Source organism: Lagenorhynchus albirostris, chromosome 15, assembly GCF_949774975.1.
Source record: "Lagenorhynchus albirostris chromosome 15, mLagAlb1.1, whole genome shotgun sequence".
Lineage (NCBI taxonomy): Eukaryota > Metazoa > Chordata > Mammalia > Artiodactyla > Delphinidae > Lagenorhynchus > Lagenorhynchus albirostris.
In genome coordinates, this window is record NC_083109.1 from 51,476,778 (window position 1) to 51,497,101 (window position 20,324).

The following is a 20,324-nucleotide window of genomic DNA, read 5'->3' on the forward strand; positions in this document are numbered from 1 at the left end:
CTTAGTGTGTTGATGGAACACAGATGGATGCTAGGGCTGGAGGAGGAGGTGACCTGGGGGCTTTAGTGGAACCACAGCGTGGGGAGCTGGGCCTTGCAGTTGGCCTGGGAGTTTGGATTTTATTTGGGGTGTGGGGGCAGCCACTGGAGTGAGTTTGTTTTGTCAAATATATGTAACATTCACCATTTTAACCATTTTTAAGTGCAAAGATCAGTGGCATTAAGTACATTCACATCCCCATTATCATCTCCAGATCTCCCCAAAGGGGAACTGCACCAAGGACACTCCCACTCCCACCCCACCTCCCCCAGCTCTGCACCCACCTCGCTCGCTTTGGTTTTGAGTTTTGAGTCTGCTGGGTTTTATTTTTTTGCAGTACACGGGTCTCTCACTGTTGTGGCCTCTCCCGTTGCGGAGGACAGGCTCCGGACGCGCAGGCCCAGCGACCATGGCTCACGGGCCCAGCCGCTCCACGGCATGTGGGATCTTCCCGGACCGGGGCACGAACCCATGTCCATCAGCGGGCGGACTCTCAACCACTGCGCCACCAGGGAAGCCCGACGCTGCTGGGCTTTAAACACAAGGATGCCCTGGCATTTTAAGTGCTCCTTCTGGTTGCTGGGGGTGTGGGGGTAACAAGGAGACCCTGAGGGACTGGCTGTCGGGTGGCAGTGGGGCCAGAGACAAAGTATGGGGACAGGCTTGCTCTGGTGTGGGTGTGGACTGGGGGGGCGGGGGAGGTGACACCAGGTGTGTGCCTGAGTCACTGGTGGGTGCGGGCGACTTTCACTATTTGGAGAAGCTGGAGTGGGATCCGGGGAGGTGACCTGGGGGCTCCCAGCTTCTCTTTCGTGGCTTGTTTGGGTGTGGGTGGGAGGACTCAAGGGCCCAGCGTTGGTAAGAGAGGCTCTGCAGGGAGGTGCTCAGCCCACGCGGCCGCCGCGTCGCGACTCCCCTGGGTGGGGGCGGGGGACACCTGGCTGCCGAGCCTGGGTGCTGCGAGGCTTCCACTGGACGCTTCTGGACTGTGCCGAGCGCCTGCGGTTCGAGTTGGAGTCTCATCGCTGAGGGGTCCCTCCCGAAGCCTCGGGCTTGTCATCGGGATGACGGGCCTCCTAGGCCCCGAGCTCACCAGGCACCGTGGTGGGCCATTAATGCGCTCGGGGTCGCACGCGGATTCGTGCAGGGGTTCCGGGTGGTCCCGGCCGGAGAAGTCCGTTTGGGGGTTGGGGACCGACTTACGGGCCACGCCGAACCGGGCTGTGCCTGAGGGGCGGGTCGTCCACAATGAACCTGGTCCAACCCGCTACGCTGCGCGCCCGGGCTAAGAGGACCTGCAGGTCCGGGAAGGGGTGCGGCACCCGCTGACTCGCTCGCCCTGTGCGGGGCTCCTTCCTGTGGGCGGGCTTCTGGCTCTGGCCAATCTGGGCCGCCCTGCGGAGAGCCGCGCCTCCCCCGAGCGATAGGGGTGCGCGGAGCCCTCTGACCCAGTTTAAGGGCGGCCCAGCGCCCAGACCCGCCCGGCCCCGCCTCTTTGCGCCTGTTCCCTCTCTGTTCCATCGCCTGCCTGTAGAACCCCCTGCACCACAACCCTCTTTTCCACGCCCCTCTGCCCCACTCCCCCACCGTTAACAGCTTGGTGTGGTTCTTTACAACGTGACCCTGGACTTGTTTCCACATTTATGTCTTTGTTTTACAACCTGGGATTGCACTGTTTTGTTTTTGTTTTGGCCCGCTGTGTGGATTGTGGGATCTTAGTTCTCTGATCAGGGATCAAATCGACGCCCTCTGCAGTGGAAGCGCAGAGTCTTAACCACTGGGCCGCCAGGGAAGTCCTATACACTTTTAATACTGCTCTAACATTCACTATTTTTTTAAATTGAACAACGTGAAGTGGAGAGCTTCCCAGGTGGGGATGCGTGGATCTGTCTCACTGTTTTAACAAGGTACCCAGTGTTCTCTAAAATGGATGTTCCTTGACCTAATAACCAGATCCCACCATGGACCAGCTGGGTTCCTCCCCACCCACCCCAGCTGCCTTGGGGAGGATGGACCCTGGAGTGATGCACAGGGAACTCTGCGGATCCTGATGCTCAAGTGTATGTAAAAGGCTGAAGGGGGCCCTGCCTGGGCACTCCTTTGGGCCCTGTGGGTTCCTCCTCCATCCTGTGGCCACAGAAGGGTCTTCTGTATTAGTTTCTTAGTGCTGCTGGAACAAATTACCACAAATTTAGTGGTTTAAAAAGACATAAATTATTTTACAATTCTGAAGGTCAGAGTCAAAAATAAACCTCAATGGTCTAACATCAAGGTTGTGGCAGCTCTAGGGGAGAATCTGTTTTCTTACCTTTTCCAGCTGGTACATGCTACTGGCATTCCTTGGCTCATGACCCCCTTCCATTGGCAAAGCCAGCAATGGCAGTCCAGTTTCTCACATTACATCACTCTGATCATGACTCTTTCTGTCTCTTCCATCTTTAAAGGACACTTGTGATTATATTGGCCCTACCTGGATGATCCCCTGATTTTTAAAATTTATTTATTTTATTTTCTGGCTGTGTCGCATCTTAGTTGCGGCACGCACACTCTTTGTTGCGGCAGGCTCTTCGTTGCAGCACGTGGGCTTAGTTGCCCTGCAGCATGTGGGATCCCAGTTCCCCGACCAGGGATTGAACCCACGTTCCCTGCATTGGAAGGCGGATTCTTAACCACTGGACCACCAGCGAAGTCCCTAATCTCCTGATCTTAAGGTCAGCTCCCTAGCAACCTTAATTCCCCCTTTCCATATAAGATAACATATTCACAGGTTGGGGGATTAGGATGTGGACATCTTTGGAGGTGCTGTTATTCTGTTATTCTCCCCACCATACCTTCTAGAAAGAAGGGCCTAGGCCAGGGCTCCCCACTGCCTGGGTCTAAAGGGGATACTACATTACAACTATCAGTGTATGAAGGTGCTAGTTGCCCTTCATGCTTATCAACACTGGATGTTTTCAGTCTTTGGAATTTTGACCAGTATGGGGAGTCAGCCCATTTTAAAGTTGGGGAAGCTGAGTTTCAGAGAGAGAAGCTTACTTGCCTGAGACCTCATGCAACTTTCCATTTCCAGACTTTCAGTCTAGGTTTTTTCCTCACATAGCATGATTCACATGGGAGGATATTTACCCAGGTGGCTTGGAAATCGTTGGCTGAATTTGGCATCTTTCATCCATCCACCGGCAGCCACGAGCAAACCTCAGCCGTGGTGACCAGGGACTTAGTAGGCAGAGGCAGAGACCACGCCAAATATCTTTTTTTTTTGGTTGCGTTGGGTCTTCGTTGCTGCACACGGGCTTTCTCTAGTTGCAGTGAGCAGGGGCTACTCTTCCTTGCGGTGCGCAGGCTTCTCATTGTGGTGGCTTCTTGTTGTGGAGCATGGGCTCTAGGTGCGTGGGCTTCAGTAGTTGCAGCACTCATGCTCAGTAGTTATGGCACACGGGCTTGGTTGCTCCGCAGCATGGGGGATCTTCCTGGACCAGGGATCGAACCCATGTCTCCTTCATTGGCAGGCGGATTCTTAACCACTGCGCCACCAGGGAAGTCCCCCCCATTATCTTTTGAGAGTCCCCATGTCTCTCCCTAACTGGATGTGTCCTAACTGGTCTCCCTGCCTCCCCTTTTCCAGGTAGAGCGCTTTCTTCCCGGGCTCACTAAACCTCTGGGGGTGTGGGCCTGGCCTGCTTCTCTCACCTTGTCTCTCCCTGCGTCCTAGCGGGATTGGAGTCCTGGCTCTGCCCTTGACCAGCTGTGGTGGCCAGCCTTGAAGATGACCCCCAGCGATCCCACCTCCTGGAACTCACACTCTCTTGCAGTTCCTCCCACATGGTACCAGGGGTACCCTGTGACCCACAGACCGTGTCAGAAGTGATGCTATATCGCTTCCAAGATTAGGTTATAAAAGTCACTGCAGCTTCAATCTTGGGTGTTCTCTAGACTCATTCACTCTGGGGAAAGCCAGCTGCTGTGGCATGAAGACAGACAGCCCTGTGGAGGAGACCCCATGATGAGGAACTGAGGCTTCCAGCAGCAGCTGGGTGAATGGGCCATCTTGGAAGTGGATCCTCCAGCCTCAGTCGAGCCTTTCAGTGACAGCCTGAGCTGACAACTTGCCCACAACCTCATGAGAGACCCTGAGACAGGACCATCTAGCCAAACTGCTCCCATATTCCTTATTCACAGGAACCATGAGATCATCAATGTGTGCTGATTTATGCCTCTAAGTTTTAAGATCATTTGTTGCACAGTACTAGATAATTAACACTAGCTGTGTGATGTTAGGCAGGTTCTGTAGCCTCTGAACCCGTTTCCTCCCTTGTGCCACGAGGGTTACAGAAGTGAGTGAAACATAGGAAACAGCACAGGCCAACTGCAAGCACAGGGCCTGATTTACAACAAGTGCTCCACACACATGGGCCATGTGCTTAAAGCAGCCTTCCAGCCCCCTCCCAGGATGGTTACAGTCATCCTCCTGCCCCTCCCTGGGCAGAACATGACCTCACAACATCAGGCCAAGCCCTTGCACTCCTGGCCTGAGGTCACTCTCAAGCCAGCCAGAGATAGAGGCTCTGGGTAGGGAAGGGACAGATCAGAGCCATGGACCGTCCCTCTCCTTTCTCCAGCTGGGGTGCCAATGAACTGTGCTGGGCCAGGTGAGTCCATCTCCCTTGCTGCCCACTGTCCTGGGATGGGCAGCCAAACCCAGCCCATGGTGGGGGTACCCTGCCTCTCGCAAGGTGAGAGGAGCGGCCTGGCGTGACTTGGGCTTTGCACGCTGGCTGCCTTTTGGCCCCGTGAAGACTGAGAATTGTCCTTCGTTCTTCTTTCAGCTGTCCCTCCCTGCCCTGCCCCTGCTGCCTGCTCGGCAGACTTCTTCAGGGCCATGGCCTCCCCCTCTCCCCTCACCCCTTCCCCTGAAGCTGTGTGTGATCCCCTCCACCTGCTCTCCAGCAGGCTCTAGTGTCGACCACGGACGTTTTCCTCAAGCTTTGTTCACCTCCCTGTTTTTCCTTGCATAACTCAAGATCCCCATTGGCCATGCTTTGGTGTCATAGACTCTAATTTTTAAAAGGCTAAGACTCCAGTTCATATTCTGCAACTTGCTTCTCTGCCCTTACTCTTTTTCTGTGTTAGAGCTTTGCCCTGTGCTTTTCAGCAGCTGCAGAGAATTCAGGAGGAATGTACCTAATTTACTTTACCACTCTCTTGATAAATATTTTGGTTGTTTTTCTTTTATGTTTTTTGCTTCTTATTAAAGCCATGTGGTCATAGACATCCTCACACAGCTTTACATTCACAAGTGAGAGCTTCTTAGAATTTCTGTGAAGAAGATATACCAATTTATTAATCATTATTTGCATCAATGTTTAAGAGGCCAAACAGCCCTAGAAAGGCTTGTAATGAAAAGCAGCAGCCCCCGCCACATAGCTCCCTACTCACAGCCCACTTACCACTGGTGTAAGTGTTCTTCCTATCATTTCTGTCCATCTTTCGAAGTAATGTCTTTGTACTTTATGATTTGCTTTATCACTTGTAGTCATTATCTATTGCCTTTCTGTTAAAATAGGTGAGAATTCTGCTCTCTCATACCCCACTTCCTCTCGGGGTCCTGCCAGGGTGGAGTATAGTATTACTGGTTGAATCAGTGCATCTGTGTTATGCCTGTAATATCACTCAGTGCTGAGATGAGTGAGCTCCCTCGTGAACTGCGATTGTGCTTTCTTTCTTTTTTTTATATTTATTTTAATATTTATTTATTTATTTTTGGCTCTGTTGGGTCTTCGGTGCTGCGCATGGGCTTTCTCTAGTTGTGGCGAGCAGGGGCTACTCTTTGTTGTGGTGCACGGGCTTCTCACTGCGGTGGCCTCTCTTATTGCAGAGCACTGGCTCTAGGCTCGCGGGCTTCAGCAGTTGTGGTGCACGGGCTTAGTTGCTCTGTGGCATGTGGGATCTTCCCGGACCAGGGATTGAACCCGTGTCCCCTGCACTGGCAGGCAGATTCTTAACCACTGTGCCACCAGGGAAGTTACGTGTGCTTCGTTTTTGGTGTGGCTGTTTTTCTGAAGTTTTTCTCATCTGTCAGCTGCTTCTTTTTTTTTTTTTGCATTACGCGTGCCTCTCACTGTTGTGGCCTGTCCTGTTGTGGAGCACAGGCTCCGGACGCGCAGGCTCAGCAGCCATGGCTCACGGGCCCAGCCACTCCGCAGCATGTGGGATCTTCCCGGACCGGGGCACGAACCCGTGTCCCCTGCATCAGCAGACGGACTCTCAACCACTGAACCAGCAGGGAAGCCCTGTCTGTCAGCTTCTTAATTCAATTTTTTAATGTGGTGAAACCTATCATAGAATCTATCATTTTCATTATTTTGGGGGAGCCCTCTGAAGCCTGCTCGCTTCCCTTGGGTCTGAGGAATCTTGGGATTTCTCCCCATTATCCATTTCAATTGCACCTTCTCCCTGGGCACTCCTTGCCCCACTTACCTGATTTTCTTTCTTCCCCACAGGACTTATTACCTTCCAACATCCCATAAGATGTGCTTATTTATTATGGTTGCTGCCCCCCCCTGCACCCCACCGGTGGTATCAGAGTGCCACGAGGGCAGAGATTTTTGTGTTTTGTTCACCAGTGAATTGCCAATGTCTACCACAGTGCTTGGCATGGAGGGGAGGTGCAATACGTGCTTGTTGAATGGACAGTACCTGGGACTTCCCTTTATTGCCCATCTGTGTGCTTACCCCCTCATTTGGTGGAGCTCATGCTTCAGTAACTTTCTGAGAAAGGGTGCTTGTGATACACACATACACACACACACACACTCACACACACACATATTTTTTGGTCATGCCGTGGGGCTTGTGGGATCTTAGTTCCCTGACCAGGGATCAAACCCACGTCCCCTGCATTGGAAGTGCAGAGTCTTAACCATTGGACGGCCAGGGAAGTCCCAAGATATATATTTTTAGACTCTATAGCTATATATATATTTACATTCACATTTAACGTTGTGTCTGGCAAATTTCTTCAGTTGTAAGATGGTAATAAACATTGAGTATCTCAAGGTTGTGGCGAGAAGATAAAGTGGTTAGCATTCTTTGAGGATAAAGTATTATTACTTTGTGAGGATTGAAATAAATAGAAAATAAGAGTTGTTGGGAGGCAGTTGAGCCCAGTGGCCGAGAGCAGGGCGTCGGTGTTGGTCGGGACTGGTTTTGAGTCCTGTGCTATGTAACCTAGTAACTCTGTGACCAAGAATAACAAAGTCACTGAAGCCTTGGTTTCCTCATGTAAAGAATGGAAATGGTCGTAGTACCTATTGTTTGAGGCAAAATCCAATACACTGCTCTTAATATGCAGTAGTGGTTATTGATGTAGTATAATGTTGGATGTGGCTTGGTATGGGAGCCAGAGCAGTGTCTACCTTGGACCTGTCTTTGTGTCCCCTGAGGGTGAGAGTGTCTCACTCTCAGAGTGGGGTAGGCAAATAGCAATTTGCAGCAAAAGTCCTGAAGGGGATACCGGCATTTTGACCCAGCAATTACGTCTACTAAGAATTTACTAAGGGAAGAAGTAAGCGTGTGCCTGGATTGACATGCAGGGCCTTGTTCATGAGGTAGAAGTCTGGGAACCACTTCAGTGTCAGGAGGGAGCTTGATCAATACATGGATCTATAGACTCTAGGCTTCCTCCAGTGGGGTCCTCTGTAGTCCTTACAACTGAGGAAGGCAGCAATCAGATATCAGGGGAGCTAGACAGGGTACACGATGATACACTGGTAAGTGAAAACAGTGAGTATCAAAACAGCGGCAGCCTGGGCCTCCCCTGGTGGTGCAGTGGTTAAGAATCCGCCTGCCAAGGTAGGGGACACGGGTTTGATCCCTGGTCCGGGGAGATCCCACATGCCACAGATTAACTAAGCCCGTGTACCACAACTACTGAGCCTGTGTGCCACAACTATTGAAGCCTGAGTGCCTAGAGCCCATGCTCCGCAACAGGAGAAGCCACCGCAATGAGAAGCCCGTGCACTGCTACGAAGAGTAGCCCCTGCTCGCCGTAACTAGAGAAAGCCCATGGGCAGCAACAAAGACCCAACGCAGCCAAAAATAAATAAATGAATAAATTAAAAAAAAAAAAACAGCGGGAGCCTTCTGAGGGATAGGGGTTACATTTGCCTTTTTATTAATTAATTAATTTTTGGCTGCATTGGGACTGTTGCTGGGCACGGGCTTTCTCTAGTTGGGGTGAGCGGGGGCTACTCTCTGTTGCAGTGTGCAGGCTTCTCATTATGGTTGGTTTCTCTTTGTTGTGGAGCACGAGCTCTAGGCATGTGGGCTTCAGTAGTTGTGGCACGTGGGCTCAGTAGCTATGGCTCGCGGGCTCTAGAGCACAGGCTCAGTAGTTGTGGTGCACAGGCTTAGTTGTTCCGCGACATGTGGAATCTTCCCGGACCAGGGATCGAACCTGTGTCCCCTGCATTGACAGGCAGATTCTTTTTTGCTTTTTTCCAACAAAAGGTTTCATATTTATTTCTGAGTTACACAGTGAACAGTGGTGAGGAAAGATCAAAAAAAGAGGAGAGGGCCATTCCATTTCTCCCATCAAACACAGGCAGCTGTTCCAGACACTAGTGATGTTCTGATACAGTAAGATGCAATTGACCTTGATAGCATACATGTGTGCCACCTCATATGTGAAGCTCCTTATAGACCCAGCTTGGTTCTTCTCCAATGTCTTTTCTTGGAGTTGTACCTGATTTTATTACCAGTTTTCATTCGAATCCATTGGGGAATGGGACGATTCTGCTTTTGTTTCTTGGCCAGGAATCGCTTGATCCTGAAAGTCTTGTGAGAAGACATGGCGAGGAGCAAATTCAACCACACATAGGATGGGGGATGAGAAAAGAGCAGCAGGCGGATTCTTAACCACTGTGCCACCAGGGAAGCCCTAGACATGAAAATTCCTTAATAAGAGTAAGCACCAAGTGAATGTTCGCAGCCATCAGTGCTAATCAACAATTAATTCTGGCCAGTGGGATGAAGGATTAATTTATCTTACGGTTACTTCTCTGTATTGTCTAAATCATTATTTTAAAAAATGAACATGTATTTCTTTTGGAAATAGAAAAAAGTTATTTTAAAATATGCAAACCTTCAGGTAACAAGGCGATTCTAATTTTGTTTGAAACAACATCATCTTAGAACAAATTGAATGAATGTACTTAATGCCACTGAACTCCAAAATGGTTAAGGTGGTAAATTTTATGTGTATTTTACCACAATTTAAAAAAGCAACAATATCATCGTCATCAACAACAATAACAACTACCAAAAAATTCAACATCATCATCGTCAACAACAACAGCTCCAAAAAAATTTATAAGCAGAGTAGAAAGTTCTTAAGGTGTCCCTGGGACTATTAGCAGTGATGAGATGGGATTGTTTCCTGTCTTCTAGCTATGGCTTTAAAGTCTAGATTTCCTTCCGCGAACACTTCTTAGTTTTGCAACTAGTGAAGTTGCTCCTCTCGATGTTTTACTCAGAGCCCCGCTCCGGAGTCGAAGCTGCACGGTTGGAGTCCAGCCCCACTCCCGCCTCGGGGCCGACCCCAGCGAGCCTCAGTTTTCCTGTCTGGCAGCCGGGATGACAGCTCGCCCGGTTCCGCGCCCGGCCCCGCCCCGCGGCCCTGGGATTGGCTCGCGCGGAGCTCCCCCCAAACCCCCCGCGCCCGAGGCGGGGCCGAGCCTCTCCCGCCTGCCGGGCCCCAACCCGGAAATGCAGCTCGGAGGCGCCGGCGGGGCTGGCCAGGGCAGCGGCAGAGCGACGGCGAGTCTGGCCAATGGGCGCCGGCGGTGGCGGCGGCGTGGCGGAAGTCCCGCCTGGCGTCGCGCGGGGGCGGGGCGGCTCTGGGGGCGGCAGGCCGCGGGGCGGGCGCAGGATGCGGGCGGCCATTGCTGGGGCTCCGCTGCGGGGAGGAGGACGCTGAGGAGGCGCCGAGCCACGCAGCGCTGCGGGGGAGTCGCCGTGCAGGCGCGGGGCCCATGGCCAGGACCACCAGCCAGCTGGTGAGTGCGCGGCAGCCGCCCGGGTGCGCTGGCCCGTCACCCTGCCAAGCGCGGCGGTCGCCGGGGCCCGGCGGGGCGGCCCGCGGTCCCGGGGGCCGGGCGGCGCCTCACCTGCGGCGAGCGGCCGGACCTGGGACCCTGGGCGTCGTGGGGGCGCCGCTTGGCTGCTGCAGGAAGCCCTGGCCCGGGTGAGGCGGGCGCCGGCCCGGCGGGGGCGCTGACAGGCGCGCGGAGGGCGGGGGAGGCCGGGGAGGTGTCACCGGCCCGTCGCGGTGGAAGTGCTTGGAAAGTTTGTTTTCGGCGCGGCGCGGCCTGAGTCAGGCCTCCGGGGTTACCTTTCGTTCTTTCTGCAGAGGAACCGCCTCGGGCCTTCACCTGGGACGGGGTCCCAGTGCCTCCGCTCGTAGCGAAAGCGGGACGTGCGAGTTCTTGCTCGAAGCACCTGATGCTCGGGTCCCTCCGAATTCTCGGTTGGGGTGGAGTCTGATACACTCGATATGCTCCTTTCCCGGCCCGGTGGGGTGGCGTTTCGGTGCTTTTCATGCCTTGGGGCTCCGCTCCGGCACCGGCATTGGCGTGATGGGAAGCCTCCTCGAGGCCGGGCTTGAAACCACCACCGCGGGCAAGTGAGCCTGACCGGGCGGAGGGATTTTAGGGGGAAGGAAAGAGATAAAGCACTTGTTGGGTTAAATGTTTTGTTGCAAGTATCGTTAGTGTTTCTGTGTTTTCTCTCTGTTGCTAAAAGTATCCCTAGTGTTTTTATGTTTGCCCTCGGTTAAGTTCGGGAGTCTTGGGAAGATGGTTTAAGGATTTATACCTTGTATGCGAATGTGAAGAATGGAAGAATATCGAGACCGCTTGCAAAGTCTGGTTCAAAAGCCAAATCCCTTAAATGAGGGAAGACCCAAGAAATTTACATTACCCCTTATTTTCCACGGTAGCGGCTGTTAATCTTTCTGAGGGGTCATGGGCCCTTTTGAGAGTCTGACGCAAGATCTGAGTCCCCTCCTGAGAAAACGGCACGGCTTTACTGAATTTTGTAGTTACTTCAGGAGGCTCTTGATCCTTCTGGAGCTGGTCCATGGACTTGAGGTTGAGAACTCCGGTTTGTAGAGGTGGGTGATACTCTGAAGTCTGAGAGGAGGAGGACCTGTTCAGTTGAGAAAAATGGTGAAAGGCCAAGGGATGCCTTTGACTCTTGCGACATGTGTGGCTGTACCGCGGGTTGCCTGGGCTAACGCGCAAAAACACGAGTTAGGCTGCTTGGCGGACCTCAGTGGCGGCTGGGGCTGACAGTGATCGTGGAAGTTTGTAAGACGAACTTTCACACAGTGATGCTGTTGCAGTACAAGGTGTGCGCTCTGATGGCGTACAGGGGAAGAGGAAAAGAGCATATCGTGTCATAGTCTTGGAGGTTCCATGTGATGGACACTTGACATCTGGAGTTTCTTTGCAGAAGGCAGCTTTTTAGTACAAAAAGACTGGAATCCAGTGAGAAAAAATGAATTACAGAATACAGGATGGACCTCCCCATCAGGAAGTGAGAGGAACTAGGCTTTTGTGTTTTCATCAGCTACATTTGTCCACATGTATGTGAGAATATGCTGTATTTCCCGTCAGTAACGGCAAAGATGCCCCCAGTAGTGGATTTTTCATCTGGGGACAGATAGATTTGCGCTGTTCAAGTGAGTTTGCACCTGGATTTTTAAGGTGGCACTTTAGGAGAGGCCCCGTCCCAATTACTTTCCCTCTTCTTTACATGTGTACAGCCAGCGGGGGAGCAGTATGAGTTGAGAAGTCTGGAAATGGCCCAGCCCAGTTTGGTACTACGGTGAGCCAGAGGCTGTCAGAACCATTTATTGAGCACTTACTTCAAGGCAGGCACTTTGCAAGATAGCTCACACTGTGTTGCTTGACTTCTGTCAAAAGTGTTGTGAGATAGGTGTCGCTCCCATTTTACAGGTGCAGAAACTTCAGCTTCCACAGTGCAGAGAGGTTAAGTACCCGCCTAATACATAGAGTGCAGTTTGAACCCATGTCTGAGCGATGGCAGAGGCCTGGGTGCCACCCTGCCCCTCCTGGGAGGGGCGCCCTGAGGGAGGGTCGCAGCCCTCTGTCTGGGGAAGTCCTCAGTACCACTGCCCAGGACGTCTTCCTGGGGGTTGTGCGTGTCCTCGGACTGCCGTGTGGGAGGCAGGAGGGACATCTTCTCATGGAAGGACAGCACACTTAGCTATTTCTTTGGGCAGATGGCTGAACTCTGTGACCCCTGGAGCCTGTTTCAGCCTCACACTGTCAGAAAGCAGCTGTTTGGAAAGAGTCTCTGGTCCCTCCTTATTTGAGGGCTGATATTCTGAATGGGTGAGGTTTGGAATCCTTGCTTCTTAAAAAATTGTGCAACGATTTTGTTAAAGGTAAAACTGTTGATTAGGGAGAGTGGTTCCTTGCACACTCTAGGGTGGCTTTTGCAAGGGTGACTGCATCTGTGTGGGAAACCAGTGGGGAAGGCAGAGAACATGGAAAGAAGTGGGTTCTGATTTTCACACACCCTTTTGGGGAGCTTCTCATGTGGCCTCGTGCAGTGTGATGTATTTGTGACATCCCTACAGCACTTACTGAGCTGAGTCCAGAGGTGGCAAGGTGAGGTCCCTATACTAATAAAAGGTGGAAGTGTAGGTTTGTTCTACTCTTCTGACATGCGTTTTATAAGAAGGATCACAGCAGCAGCTTGTGGTGATATGGGACCTGAAAAGAGGCCTTGGGCAGCTCTTCAAAGCAGGACTTGGCCTCTAGGTTGCCCTTTTTTTTTTTTTTAAGATATGTAAGGTATATTTATATAATGATAAGTGTAATGGAGAACATACTACAGGATAATGGGTTACAATGACGGAGGTGGGGGGTGGGGTGGACTGGCGGTGGCACTTGAGACTTGAGTCAGTATACACAGTCTAGGCTGCCTTTAGCACACGTTTGCGGAGGAGGAAAAGGCAGCTCCTGGGTGGGTCCCCCTCTTCAATCTGTGCCCTTGTCTGCTGAGCCACCTAACGTGGGGTTTGGGTGCACGTAGGGCAAGTGTGTAATGAACTGGGAAGCGCTGCAGAAATGAGGGGGCGAACAAAGTTGGTCCCTTCTGAGTTGATGGTGTGAGGAGATCCTCCACTGGCCCTACACTTTGTCCCTTCCTGAGAAGTATCTTCTGTGGAAATGGACTTTGATGGAATCCCACGTGATACTTCACTTCTGTGACTATGGAGCAAGGAGCCACTGCTGAGGAACACTTGATGCAGAAATGACTCCCTCAGCAGGTGTGAGGGTTGAGGCCAACGTGTGCTTGCTCTGCGCCTGCCCTTGTGATGACAGCTGGCCATAGGAGTGTGGAGCAGTTGTTTTGAAGGCAGGTTCAAAGGGCAGATCACCGGGGAGGAAGTGCTGGTGTGGAAACTGTAAGTTTTGGACATGTGTTGTTAAGGCCTTTTCAGTAGTGCATTCTTCCGTAACTGGATTGCATTGTTGTTCACTGTGATACCAAACCCTTTAAAAAAAATAACTTGAATATTGAGAACCAGTTGTGTATCCAGTCTCTAGATGAAACAACAGGCAGAGGGCATTTTCTCAAGAGCAGTGGGGGACATGTTCTGATGATGATGTCTTAGAGGAGAAAGGCCTGTTGGGTTCATGGTGGTTCTTGGGTGGGGGGGTCTGTTTTCTGTGCTCGACGCTGGTTGCATTTATATAGTTGCATGAAGTCTGCTTCCATCATCTTGGTCTAGAAAATTTTCCTAATTTAAAATGGAATTTTATTATTTATTATTTGGCCACACCACATGGCATGCGGGATCTTAGTTTCCCGACCAGGGATTGAACCCGTGCCCCCTGTAGTGGAAGTGCAGAGTCTTAACCATTGGACCGCCAGGGAAGTCCCTAAAATGGAATTTTTATCCCAAGAAATTCCAAGTTGTTTTGAATGTGTTAAGAGAGAGAGTTCATTATAAAGCGTTTACATTTGTGGGCTTCAGATCCCTTATCAGAGCAACTGATTCAGGTTTCTTTTTAAATAGTTGGATTACACATAGGCTCACAGAAGCGAGAACTGAACAGCACTGCAAACTCTGTGTGAAAAAGAGGGACAAATCTGACCTTAGCAGCTCATGACTGGGTGCATGGCCCACAGAAGAACAAACAAGTGTGGTTTCCATCTGTAATGTAGTTGAGGGGCCTGATGAAGGTGGGCACATAGTTCCTGGTGGCCTGGTGACCTCCTCTATCCTACAGATAGGATTGTGTGCCCTCTGTACCAGCCATTTGCAGCCTTCGAAATATTTAAAGATGTGGTTTGAAGGTATGTCTGGAGGTCCCTGTCTTCCGCCTGTTTATGGAGCTGGTGGCAGGTCTGCCCACACTGGAGAGGGCTGATGAGAGGCTGTGTGTGTGTCTCTCTCGGCAGTATTTCGGGCAGAATTCATCTGGGTAAAAGCTTATTTAACAATGAATTCATTGTTAAAGTCTCATTCTTCAACCTGTTTTTCTTTTTTGGAATTAATTTTACTGCAGCAGGAGTTGTATCTCAAAGTGACAGCCTAATATTGGATCCTGTCAAAGATGGTTGATAAGATTTGCTGGGAGGCTTGAAGTCGCTTGAAGTCGCATTGAAGTTCTCCTTAGTGCTTTGACCTGCAGTGGAAACCTGTGGGAAAAGGGGCTTGGAGTTAACTTTTCTATCTTCCCTCCCTGTTTCTGGAAGATTTGGGAAGACACGGGCTGCCGTGGACCTGGGAACTCTGCCCCGTCCAGGGGAAGAAGGTTTACCTTGCAGACCTTGCTCTTGCACCGGGTCTGAAATGCAGTCGGTTCTTGTGCTCGATGGTGGCGTGGCTGTGGACACCCTCCTGCAGTGAAGGAAGTAGTTATGTCTGGAGGGGGATGGCCGCACTGCGTGCTCATCACACACTGTCGCTTGTGGGGCTGAAAACATTGACACGCTTTCTTCCTAGTTTTCCCTTTCTTGGTGAGGAAGTGAGTTGCTGGTGGGGGTCCCCAAATTCCAATGCTCCTGTGACTTCCCCTGCTTTTCTTGGCTTGTCACTTAGCTCCTCCTCCGCGAGCGTCCCTCAGTTGCCCGTGCCATGTGGCCTCTCTTCCCAGCCTATAAAGCCCAGGACAGTGTCCAGGATGTTCTCGGCTGCCAGGTTCTCCTCTTTAGGCCCTTCCTCTTTGCCTGAAGAAATTCCCCTCAGTGGAAACACACTGGCCTCCCCACCCCCAGGCTGTGAAGCCTTTTCTGGCCAATCAGCTTCTTTGTGTCCCCTGCTACCGCCCTTTGGTCTGCATCAGCTTTTGTTATATATTCAATGTTCTGTTTCTCTAAAACAGGTTCTGTACCTTGTTATGTATATATCTTTCTAAACTTGGAGTCTAGATGGTTTCTGTTACTCTTTTTCACGCTTTCTCTTCATGGTTCTCATACCCGGCATATTTGTGACAAGCCTGTCTTACCATTTTTGCTATTTATTAACGAAGACATCTCTGAATCCTGCATGTGTATTCTGACTCCCTGTGTTCAGAGCTGTATGTGTTTGAGGGACGGAGGGTCTCATCATAAACTGTTTGTTGCTTAATATGAAAGCATTCCAAACTAGAAAGAAGTCCGATGGTTAAAAACATGGTCCCATGTACCATTTCTTCATTGTCTAAGGAAATATAATTCAAAAAGGGGATGGCTCTTTTTTCTCTCTATATATTATACCACCTACCCTTTTACCACCTTTCAACCCTTGAAAGGTTGTATTTGAAAGCCATTGGTTCCTTTTTATACTACAGTCCTTCCTGGGAAGTTTTGGTGATCAAATGTCAGGTTAAATCTGGATTAGTAAGTGTTAGTGTCAGGCATATAGTATTCTGGGCTGAGGCTCTCCAAGTTGGCACTGCTGCCCTGCTGTGCCAACGGGCAGGGATGAGCCCTGCCATGGACCACTGTCCTCATGTGGTCAGACCCTGAGTATCTAACATGTAGAAGAGCCAGCGTCGGCTTTGTGGACCCTGCAGGTGGGCCCTGAGGATCAGGATGACCCTAGCACATTCTCTGACCAGAAGCCAAGGTGCTTTCCCCTCATGACGGAAGCAGCCACCCTGCTCTGCAGTCCCTTTGGCACACCTCTCTTTGCTGCTTTGGGTAAGGTCAGAGACAGCTTTTCCCAGCTCTTGGCTTTGCTCTAATTTCTAAGAGCGTCCTGTCTTAAGAGGAGCACATGCTCTGTGGGTGTGTGCAGTGCCACAGCTGTGCCCCTGGCTGTGAGGGGCTCCACCTTCCTGAGATGGTTGTGCGACTGGTGGTCCTGGGGGATCCCAACACTCAGTGTCTGAGAAGCCCACCTTGTCTTGGGTTTTCCTGCCATGCACCTGTGCACGGATATGGGGTGAACGAGTGTGAGTGAGAGAGCCACCAACCTAGGAGGAGGGCGGGAGTGGATGGGAACTTCAGACCTAAGTGTGTGCCAGCACTGGCCGTGAGCAGTGCTTCTCCTATGGGAAATGGTGGGAACAGCCCAGTCTTTGGGAAAATTGCCCGAATACTGGCTCTGCTCAGGCATGTTCTTAGGAAAGTCTGATCCGTAGCAGCTAGGCCCCGGGGAAGCAGGTAAGTTAGCAAGCCAGGAAGCTTGATAACTGCTCATTTCTGGGGTCCTGTCATTATTAACCGACTTCCTTCCTAGAGGGTGAGCCCTTAGCCATTCTGCATTTTTCTGTCAGAGTGGCCTGTGGCTTAGCCTGGACTGGAGACTGAGAGAATAAACTGTTTCCTCAGTGCACAGTCTCAGAAGCTCAGCCCATACTACTCTCTTTTTCCATTGTTAACTCATTTTTTTCTTCCTGCAGTTTGGCATTTTTCTTTCATGGGTTTTTTTCATTGGTCAAAATTATAGTCTGCCGATTGTATGTACATAGTTGTTATTATCAGATAGACAGTTTTAAAATTGTGCATCTAAATATAGATTTTATTTGCGAATACATTTATTTTCATTCCTATAAAAACAAAACTCATACAATCTAAGTGCTTTTTTTTTTTTTTTTTAAATCTTAGAAAACTCTTTTACCCAGAAGCTCTGGCACTGAGCTTTGTGTTTCGGAGGGGGGTGGGTGGTGGGTGGGTGAGGATGGTCAGGTGGTGAGTTAGGAGAATAGACATCAACAGAACAGGGCTCCATGCTCATGCCCTGAAGGAATCCTTGGGTGAAAAGGACCTGATGTGCAGCTTAGTGGGTGGGGGGCAGCCTACGTGCGCGCTCTCACCCCTCTGTGACTCCCTTAACCATGGCCCCGCTTCAGGGGCTGAGGGGAAATGGTTAGCAGTGCGGCCAGAAGGGAGGGCAGTGCCCTGGCAGGAGTGGGTGGCTGGCCTTTGTAGGGCTGCTGCAGTGAAGAACACAGAAGAACCTGGCCCCGGGGTGCACCGAGCAGGGGGGCTTTCCTGGCAGGGGCAGCCAGGAGGACAGGGGAGCAGGGAAGTGGCTGACCGTGGAGGAAGTTCAAGGAGGGAGTGCCGTTTTGTGTGCTGGGAAGACCAGGTAGCTGTGCTTGCCTAGTGCTTTCTCGGGGAGACCTGCTGTGCTTTCAAACACGGATGTCTTTTGGACAGTGCATGATGAAGGTGGTGGTATTTGGAAATTTATACTGAATTTATTCAGTGTCAGGTTTTTTCCCTTCCTTTCAAGTGTATTATTTTCCTTTAGTAGCCCTGTATTTTTCAAATTAGTATTCAGTATGGACTCTGAGTCAAGTTGTTTTTTGTTGTTGTTTTTGGCCGCGCTGCACTGCTTGCCTGAGCAGGGACCGAACCCGTGCCCCCTGCAGTGGAATCGCAGAGTCCTAACCACTGGACCACCAGAGAATTCCCCTGAGTCAGGTTTTTTAATGACACAGGATGTTTTCAGATCCTTTAAGTTTGCTTGAAGCTATCAAAATAGCCTCCAAACAAACTTATTTTTAAAATAAACTTGAGGGACTTCCCTGGTGGTCCAGTGGGTAAGACTCCACGCTCCCAATGCAGGAGGCCCAGTTTCGATCCCTGGTCAGGGAACTAGATCCTGCATGTCACAACTAAGAGTCTGCATGCTGCGACTAAACGCGCCGCAACGAAGATTGCGCGTGCCGCAACTACGACCTGGAGCAGCCAAAATAAATAAATAAATATTAAAAAAATAAAATAAACTTGATTTTTGGAATAACTTTAGATACATAGAAAGGTTGCAAACACAACACAGAATTCCCATAATACCCATCATCCCACTTCCCCAATGTTAACATCTATACAACCCTGCCACATCTGTCAAAACTAAGACTTCAACATTGGTGCCACACTATTTACTGTACTGCAAACCTATTGGGATTTCCTCAGTTTCCCCCCAATGTCCTCTTCTGTTGCAGGGTCCCATCCAGGGTACCACATTGCATTTGGTTGTCGGGTCTCCTTGGTCTCCTCTGCTCTATGACAGTTTCTCAGTCTTTCCTTGTTTGTCATGAACTTGATGCTTTTGAAGAGTACTGGTCAGGTATTTCATAGACTGTCCCTCAGTTTGGGTTTGTCTGATGTCTTTTGTTGATGAAACTGGGGTTATGGACTCAGGAAGAATCCCAAGGAAGTTGGGTGCCCCTAGTGCATGTATCAGGAGTGCCTGATGTCCACATGACTTATCACTGGAAAGATGAAACAAGATTAGTTCTGATTGACTGGAATTAGGCCTATGGCCCTGCTCTGCTCTCTGATACTTGTTGTTTGTGTGTCATAGGATGACCACAGTATTTTTATTTTGGGAGGGACCTTCATGCTTACTCAGTTGGATCCTTCTGGTTTCCAGATGAAGACACTTGGGACTTGGTGGGCTTCTGACTTATGTACCAGGTCAGAGCTGGCATGGGGTCCAGGTGCCTGCCTGCTCTGGCCCCTTTATGCAGGCATGGACGCCCCCAGGACACTGTGCAGGTTCAGAGATGTCCCCAGGTGCCAAGTGAACGTGAACCCACTGATAGAAACGCTTTCTAATCGGGGAAGGCCCGTGACCCTCCTGAGTATTTGGAAGCTGCTATTTGTGATCTAATTAGCATTTGCCGTGATCTGCTCAGGTCCTGTGTGCTCAGTCTCTTTGTGCTTTCTTTGCAGGTAGGAGGATAGATCTGTATCACCTGGTCCTTGTGAAAGTAGGTGGTTAGCTTTGGTATGTTCTCTAGCTTTTTTTCTTTCAAGTGAAGCTATGGTGTTGTTTACTGTCTAAAGGTCTTGAGTCACGGCCTGACTTGTGGGCTGTTACTTGGAGACTTTAGATTGAAAAAAGCACAGAGTTTGGAGTTTCTTCTAGCCCAGAACTCTGAAGATAGGCATATTCAGGAAAGTCATGAGTTTGGTTTGTTTTCCCACCCATCTATGGATTTGCCCCTCCAACGTCGTTTCCATATGACCACAGCAAAAACAAGACAGTTATGAAGGTAGGAATTTGTGGGAAGAAAGAGCAGGGCACTGATAAAAGGGCAAAGCACTATGAAGAAAATGACGGAGAGGCCTGAAGGCATTGAAGTCCCTCCCTAGGACTCTAGGAGTCTGGAGGCTGTTTACATGTTTGGGGTTGGCTAAGAGAAGGTGAAATAGAGACTGGACTGGCCTGGCCTGCTCTTCTTTCCTTCCTCCTCCTCTCTTTGTTTCTGGTAACTGAACTCTTAAGTTGGTGATTGGTGGAGGTGTGGATGAATGTCATGCTAGACAAAATAGATCTTTCTCTGCACACTGATGATGTTGTGAAGCTCTTCTGTGGGAGTTAGCGGTTAACAGTGGGACAAAGTCTCTCTCTGTCTCAGTTGGCCATTATTGTTCCCAATAAGAAACTTGTTATCCAGAATTTGCAGATAAAGGCCCAGGAAAGGAAAGCATCTGTTAAAGGAGCCTTTTCAGGTGTCAGGATAGGCATTCTTAGTTAGAAATAAGCTGGGTCTCTCTCCTTCCGTTGCAAAACCATGTAAGTTTACACTGCTGGAAGGGTGTTCCTGCCAGATGATGTTGATATGTATGGCCAGTGGCATTCTGGGGGCTGGTTTGTTTTTCTCCTATTTCAAAGAGAGAGGAGCTTCAGAGGATTAAAAAACAAAAGTCTGACCACATTAATCTGGCTTTTTTTTTAAAAAAAAAACAGGATAATCTGTTAGGGTGATTAGAACAGTTATCCATATCACTGTGGTTGTATGTTT

General features: G+C 50.3%; 2 protein-coding genes and 1 long non-coding RNA gene across 5 annotated transcripts in view; 1 reads left to right on the forward strand and 2 right to left on the reverse strand.

The window, feature by feature from the left end:
• Positions 1-360: 360 nt before the first annotated feature.
• LOC132504672 (uncharacterized) lies at positions 361-1,477 on the reverse strand. The gene is made up of 2 exons (XR_009535021.1): positions 1,243-1,477; positions 361-571 (listed from the first exon to the last, which is right to left on the reverse strand). It is a non-coding gene; the product is annotated as an uncharacterized LOC132504672 (long non-coding RNA).
• Positions 1,478-8,711: 7,234 nt separating this feature from the next.
• On the reverse strand, positions 8,712-8,985 carry LOC132505786 (large ribosomal subunit protein eL39-like). The gene has a single exon (XM_060123994.1). The coding sequence runs from the start codon at positions 8,983-8,985 to the stop codon at positions 8,734-8,736; it is 252 nt and encodes an 83-aa protein (XP_059979977.1). The 3' UTR covers positions 8,712-8,733.
• Positions 8,986-9,993: 1,008 nt separating this feature from the next.
• The window catches only part of PDPK1 (3-phosphoinositide dependent protein kinase 1), a 71,345-nt gene continuing 61,014 nt past the window's right edge, over positions 9,994-20,324 (forward strand). For all 3 annotated transcript variants that reach the window (XR_009535202.1, XM_060122813.1, XM_060122816.1), the window contains exon 1: positions 9,994-10,094. Coding sequence is in view for 2 of the 3 variants with exons in the window: in XM_060122813.1 (XP_059978796.1) it covers positions 10,071-10,094 (24 nt within the window). In the remaining variant the exon portion in view is untranslated. The remainder of the gene's footprint in view (positions 10,095-20,324) is intronic.